The sequence below is a fragment of the Chinchilla lanigera genome, unplaced genomic scaffold (genome assembly GCF_000276665.1).
Source record: "Chinchilla lanigera isolate Chin_1 unplaced genomic scaffold, ChiLan1.0 scaffold00084, whole genome shotgun sequence".
Classification (NCBI taxonomy): domain Eukaryota; kingdom Metazoa; phylum Chordata; class Mammalia; order Rodentia; family Chinchillidae; genus Chinchilla; species Chinchilla lanigera.
In genome coordinates, this window is record NW_004955485.1 from 982,334 (window position 1) to 988,973 (window position 6,640).

Genomic DNA, 6,640 nt, shown 5'->3' on the forward strand with positions numbered 1-6,640 from the left:
AGCCTCCCAAGTGCTGGGATTACAGGCGTGCGCCACCACGCCCGGCTCAGCTCCCAGAGCTCTTCCAGGAGCCCCAAACTCTTTCCCAAGTCCCTTTATTTTTTATTTGTTTTAAAGCAGTGTCCCTCTGGAGCCCATCCCCAGCCTCGGGATCATAACAGTGTTCCTTTCACTATAGGGAGAACACGGCCTCCACTTGCAAAGATCTGCCCTCCTGCGAGGCAGCGTCTATTAGACTGTCTTCTCCTCCGCCAGCCCCGCGCAGGTCCCCGGCCCGGCTCGGGGGCCCGCTCTCCCGGCGACGCGGCACCTGCGATGCGGCCGATCGGAAGAGGCGCGCTGGTGCGTGGACCTGGCCGCTCCTGTCCGGCTTCCTCGCGTTTTCCAGCCGAGGTGCGAGGGCCGCGTGGCTGGGTCCTGGGACGGCTCCACTGAGGCCGGGAGAGGAAAGAACCGGCTCCTGGCAGGGGCCGGGCGAGAGCGGAGAAGGGAGCGGACACCCCCGGCCCACCTGCCCGGCGCCAGGTGCCAAAGCGCGCTCAGGCGTCGGTCCTGGGGCTGTGCGCACCCCTGCCGGGGCCAGACACAGCCGAGGAGCTGCTCACCCGGGGGGAGAACCCAGCCCTGCGGCCGTCCCCGAAGGCCCCAGGAGCTGAGCGGCCACCACGCCGCCTCGGCCCACCCAGAGAGTGGCACCCCTCCGCCGGCCGTGGGAACAGCCCGGGTGGCACCCAGGACAGAGGAGGGGCTGACCACAGGAAGGGCCGGGCCGGCCAGTGAGGCAAGAATGCGGAGAATGAGGCTCTGAGTCAGCCGCAGGCCTCCAGCCGCTCGGGAAGGAGCAGGGCTTGTTTGGGGTGGGCGTGTGGCGGGCGGCAGAGGCAGAGGGCGCGGTGAGAAGGGAGGGCCTCAGGAGGGCTTTACCAAGGGGCAAATCACCCCGGGGAGGGGGCCGGTTTAAAAACACAAATCCACCGCTGGAGTCGTGGTCTCCTCTTTCTTGTAGCTCATCGTTCGAACTCAAGCAGCCGGGCAGGAACCCTCCCCTGCGATCTACTGAACGCCAGCCTTGGGTCACGCTGGGTCCGGGCACCATCGCGCCAGGGTGCAGCGTGACCCGGGGGTTCAGAGCTGGCTTGGGTACGGCTGACGTTTGCCACCCTGCTTATTCTAACCACATCCGGGACTTCTTCCTCGCGGCACGAAGGCCCGCAGGGCCCAGGGGGTGGATGGCCAGGTGTCTGTTTGGTGAGCTGGTTTGAGTGATGGGCCTCTGAGGAGACAGTTTCATTGGAGGGTAAGGATGGGGTAGGGACAGGCCCAAGTATGACTCTTTGTATTGGTAGAATTTTGGTTACAAGTGAAGGAGCCCCCCCCCCTTTTAATTATGCCAAAATGAAATTGATTGGCCTTAGACCTTAAGTCCAAGAGGTGTGACTAGTCTTAGATAGGGCTTGCTCAGGAGCTCTAACATGATGTCACCAACATCTAGTGTTCTCTAATTGTCTTTTGTTTCAACTCTTCTCCAAGTAAATAGTTTTAGCCCAGCCTGGTTCCATCCCCATGGTATCAAGATGGCTGCAGAAGCTCCAGGCCTCACACTTTTTCTGAGGTCATAGGACCAGTTTGTTTCTCTGATAGCTTAAAGTTCTATACTGAGTGTCACTGCCTCAGATTGCCCTGAATTGGACCGGGTATCCTAACCAAGGATTGCGGACAGAGAGGGAAGTATATTGGCTGACAGTGTCGTAGTCTTCTCCACCCTATCTGCCTTTGTGGGACAGGGAGGTGAAGCGGGAGTTTGCTCACAGGAGTGATGGGGCAGCTTCCCGTGACGGCATGTCTGAGGTGAGTGAGAAACCCTGGCCCTTCTGTAGACCAAGAACTTCCTGGAAAAGCTGAGGCGCTTCTGTGGGGCCTGGGTTGCAGGTTGGGCCCCAAGTTACAGAGAGGAAACGTCCCCTCTTTCCACTCAAAGCACAAACCATTCTCTGTAGCCACACCAGCCGGCACCCAGTGTCACACCCTGGGCAGAAGGCTGGGGGGTGGGCAGGGAGGCCCTGGCTTCAGCTGCCCCGGGCACGAGGACACCAGCAGGGAGGCAGAGGGAAGGGGAGCCTGCAGCCTCCTGGAGATCGCTCCCCAACAGCCAGAAGTGGGGGTTCCAGTTGAGCCAGAGCCCCTCTTGGCTTCGCTTCACTCCCAGCTCCTGGAGACACTTCCGGCCCCAGGGGCTGCGTGGGTAGCGCCCCGGGCAAGGCGGAGACGCCTCCCTGAGGCCAGGCCTGTTCCTGTTGCTTGTCCTGATCTGCCCCAAGCCCAGACACAAGGGCCAGCAGGAGAGCCCACAGGTGCTCGAGGCTTAGAAAGAGCCCGGATGTGCCCTGTGGAATGAGTGTCCAGGGCCCTGAGGCGGCTGTCAGCCAGGGAGGTGGGTGGCCCTCGGGGGAAGCTCCCCAGGCTGGCCGTGGCCTTTCAGGTTGTGCTGTCACACACCAAGGGCAGCGGGAAGGCCAGAGGGGGAGGAAGCACACAGAAATCACAAACCTGTGCGCCGGCTCCGTGAACAGCCTCCTGCAGGCCTTGCAGAGCGGAGGACAGGGGCAGGGACGGGGGTCCTCCTCCTCCACGCTGGGTGCTCCCCTCTGCAGCCACACTTCCTCCTGGCCTTTCTCCCAGCGCTGCGCAGGGGGGCACACCGGACAAGGACCGTGTGTGTCCAGAATGAGTGGTCAGCAGGGTCATCTGCTCCCCAAACCCTGGGCTTCTCCTCCCGCAGAGCCGGACCTGTCAGACCCCTGGCTGGGGGAAGCACGCTTGGCCCCTCCATCCACCCATGAGTCCTCAGGTCCTGGATGCAAATAGTCCTTTCCTTGCTTGCCAGCAGCTTGAGCTTCCTCTAAGAGAATGGCCGCCGTCCCTGCCAGCACCGGGGGCCTGCCGGGTCTCGGTGCCGGGTCTCGGTCCCTCCCTGCAGGGAGCAGCCCTGGTGGTGGGGAAAGCGAGGGTTTGGAGCGAAACCGACAGGGGTTTTAATCACAGCTCCTGTGCCTGCTGGCCCTGACTCGGAGCAGGTTACTTTACTTCTGAGCGTCCGCCTGCTTATCTGGAAGCTGGGTGGCGAGACCTACAGGTTGCTGTAAGGAGCACAGATAAGAAGACGCAGGTCCTGGCCTTCCAGTCTCTCCACATCCAGATCACTTCCTGTGCCATCTTGGTCTCCAGTCCAAACACTGGCCTGCTCACCCAACGACCACGGGCAGAGAGCTGCACTGGCTGCATTTCTGCAGCTCTGTAGCCCTGGGAGGTTGACGCCGCTAAGCTCGTTGGATTCAAGAGGCCACCGTGTCTCAGAGACACAGGAGTCAGGAGGTGGCTGGGGTGCGGAGCCAGCGGCTGATGCCTGGTCTCCTTGGACTGCTTCTCTGCTTGGAGTGTTCCCCTTCTTTTCTCTTTCCTTCCATGGCCTCCAGAACACCTTGTGAATCAGTGAAGATGCTTTTTTTTTTTTTAAACAAGGTCTCACTATGCAGTTAAGGCTGGCCTTGAACTCACTATGTAGCCCAGGCTGGCCTTAAACTGACAGCAATCCTCCTGCCTCAGCCTCTCAAGTGCTGGGATTACAGGCGTGCGCCATCACGCCAGGCAATGAGGACACTTTTGATTGCAGGTGACAGATACCTCCATGCCAGCTGGGCATGGCGCGGGGGGGGGGGGAGACTGCCTTTAATCTCTGTACTCAGGAGGCGTTGGCATGAGTGTAAGGTCAAATCTGGGCTATACAGCAAAACTCTGTCAACAAACAAGCAAACAACCTCCATTCTAAATAAGTTTAAGGAAAAAAAAAAAAAAGGAAATTTCTGACAATTAACTGGCAAACCAGATGCTCTTATTCTAGGTAAGGCTGGATATGAAACTCAGAATATGTCGTCAGTGGTTTTTTTCTTCCTAAACAGTGCTTCTGCCTTCTTTTATGAATGCTAAAGTTTTAGGCTTCACATGGCACTGAAAGGGCATAGTGGCTCCAGCTCAGGTGCCCAGGGAGATGGATTCTGGATTAGTGGTTATGAGGTAGGGTCCACAGCCTGGACTTGATGACTTTAAAAGAAGAAGAATCCCAGCACTCAGGAGGCTGAGGCAGGAGGACTGCTGTGAGTTTGAAGCCAATCCAGTCAGTGGATTGATCCAGCAATCACCCACCCTTAATCCCTGCATTGCACACTCTAGATTCAGCCAACTCTGAAAACCCGCCCCCCATGACTACATGAGGCTTTGGAGGGGAGATATCTAGACAGAAACCATAAAGTCAGGTTCCAGGCACACAAGCAAGGGCTACATAAGCAAATTCAAGGCCAGCCTAAACGGCACAGTGATAACTTGTCTCAAAAAGAAAGAAAGACTGGAGCAGGTAAGCTTGCACAGTCTCATCCACGGATGCCCTCTGCCATGTCACCGTGGCACAGAAGGCCCTCACTAGACGCTGAGCGGGTGCTGGTGCCATGAGGGTAGACTTCCCAGCCCCCAGGGCCACGAGCCAAACACGTTTCTATTCTTTATAAATTAGCCAGCCTCAAGTGCTTTGTGATAGCAACCACAACCAGGCTAACACAGGAGTCGTCTTGTCCAACCCTGGTGTTCTGAGGAAGAAGTTGGGGCGCAGAGGCATGAAGTGACCTGTCCCAGGGCTCCTGAGCTATTGCTGCCTCCCTGGAAAGCTCTTTCGGGGCTGGAGGTGGTGAAGAATAGACATGGCACTCTGAAATTATCCCATGTATCAGGGTATCTTCCTCAGTTTCCCACAAGAGGAAACTGGATTTGAGAGCACGCAGAGGTGACTTCCACCCAGAACCCGGTTGACATTAACCTCTCCCCTATCCTCTCTGACTTACTGTCTCTCAGGATACAGCCACAATAACCTGCCGGCCGGCCTGCTCTTAGCTGCGATAGCTCAGCCCCTGCTCCGCTCAGAGGCCGTGCCCAGGCAGCCTCGGGGAGGGTCGAGGTGTCCCGGAACCATTTCAGTCACACAGTCCCGACAGTCCTTCGGATCGGGCTGCTCCGGAAGATTCATATGTTCATCCAGCCACGCGTGCAGAGTTCATTGATTATGTGTCAGTGTCTTAGTTACTTTTCTCATTGCTGAGACAAAATACTCAACACCCATAAGTTAAGGACGGAAAGGTTTATTTGGTTCCCAGTTTACAGAAGTTTCAGTCCATACCTGGCTGCCTCCAAGGCAGGGTGGCACATGACAGAGGGCAGCAGTTCATGGCAGCAGAAGACAGCAAAAGCAACCAAGGGAAGAGCGAGACACGCTTCTTTCTGTCCCCTATACTGTATCCAGCTTACCGGAATGAGGGCAGTGCCAATGAAATCGGTGGATTGATCCAGCAATCACCCACCCTTAATCCCAGCACTGCACACTCTACATTCAGCCCCCTCTGAAAACCCTCCCCACCAAGACTACATGAGGCTTTGGGAGCGGGGAACATCTAGACAGAAACCATAGATTCAGGCTCCAGGCACACAGTGGTGAACAAGATTTTTGGTGGGGTTGTCACTGGGGAAGCAATCATCAAGCATGCAGTTTATAAAGGTGTCAGTGGGGGGGGGGCGGATGTGGAAGGGGGCCTTTGTGGACACCTGGCTACTAGCAAGGGGACTGTCACTGTAATCCAGACAGGAGGCCGTGGTGGCCAGAATAGCGTGCTAGTCATAGGGCTGGAGAGAAGGGACCAGATTTGAGGAGGTAAAGTCAAGCGGCTTTTTTGGTGGTTTAAGGCAGCACAGGGTACTATTGAAGAGCCTGACTCCACCAGTAAGTGTATCATCCTTCTGGGTCTCAGTTTCCTTGTCTGTGAAATGGTCATATCTCGAACTACAACATCAGACATAAATTCAGATGACCAAGTGTTCTGGCTTGTAGATGTCCCCCAAAACCTCATGCACTCATTGGTGGGTCTTTTCGGAGTTGGCTGGATCTAGGGTATGTGATACTGAGACGAAGGGTGTATGGTACTAAATTAGTCCGCTGGTTGGAATTAGCACAGTTCTACGTGGTACCACCCAAAAGGCTGGTAGCCTGGATGGGATAAAAGGGAAAGGCAGGCTGGCTGCTTGCTGCTGCTGTTTGCTGTTTTGCTGCCTCCTGCCTGCTCTGCCATGAACTGTTTCTCCTCTGCGATGCCCCTCTGCCATGCCACCCTGCCTGGAGCCAGCCAACTGTGACCTGAAACCTCTACAAACTGTGAGCCAAAATAACCCTTCCCTCCTCTAATTTGGGTGTCAGATATTTTGTCTCAGCAGTGAAAAAAGTAACTAAGACACCAAGTAAGCATGCTTTCCAGCTTGGTGGCAACCAGGTGCTGCTTCTGAGCCAGGAAAGGCAGACGGAGCAGGTGGGTGTGGGGGACAAGGCACCCCCTCCTCAGGGGATTCTCGAGTTGGCACCTTGTGAGGCGTCTAGCTGGAGCTGCTTCCCGGGCAGCTGGATGCTGGATCCCAGGCTCTAGAGGAGAATCTGTGCTGCAGCTTCCTACTTCATCTTGATCTTACACTGACTTATGTCTTTAAAATTTTGAGCTGTGTGGCTCACATCTGCACACTGGCTCATGGGCGGTGATGGAGCGATTCCAGGGCT

General features: G+C 56.4%; 1 protein-coding gene across 1 annotated transcript in view; it reads left to right on the plus strand.

Moving 5' to 3' along the window:
- The window catches only part of LOC106146568, an 8,186-nt gene extending 7,623 nt beyond the window's left edge, over positions 1–563 (plus strand). The window contains exon 5 of the mRNA XM_013504021.1: positions 179–563. Coding sequence (XP_013359475.1) covers positions 179–435 — 257 coding nt within the window. The 3' untranslated portion in view covers positions 436–563. The remainder of the gene's footprint in view (positions 1–178) is intronic.
- Positions 564–6,640: the final 6,077 nt, after the last annotated feature.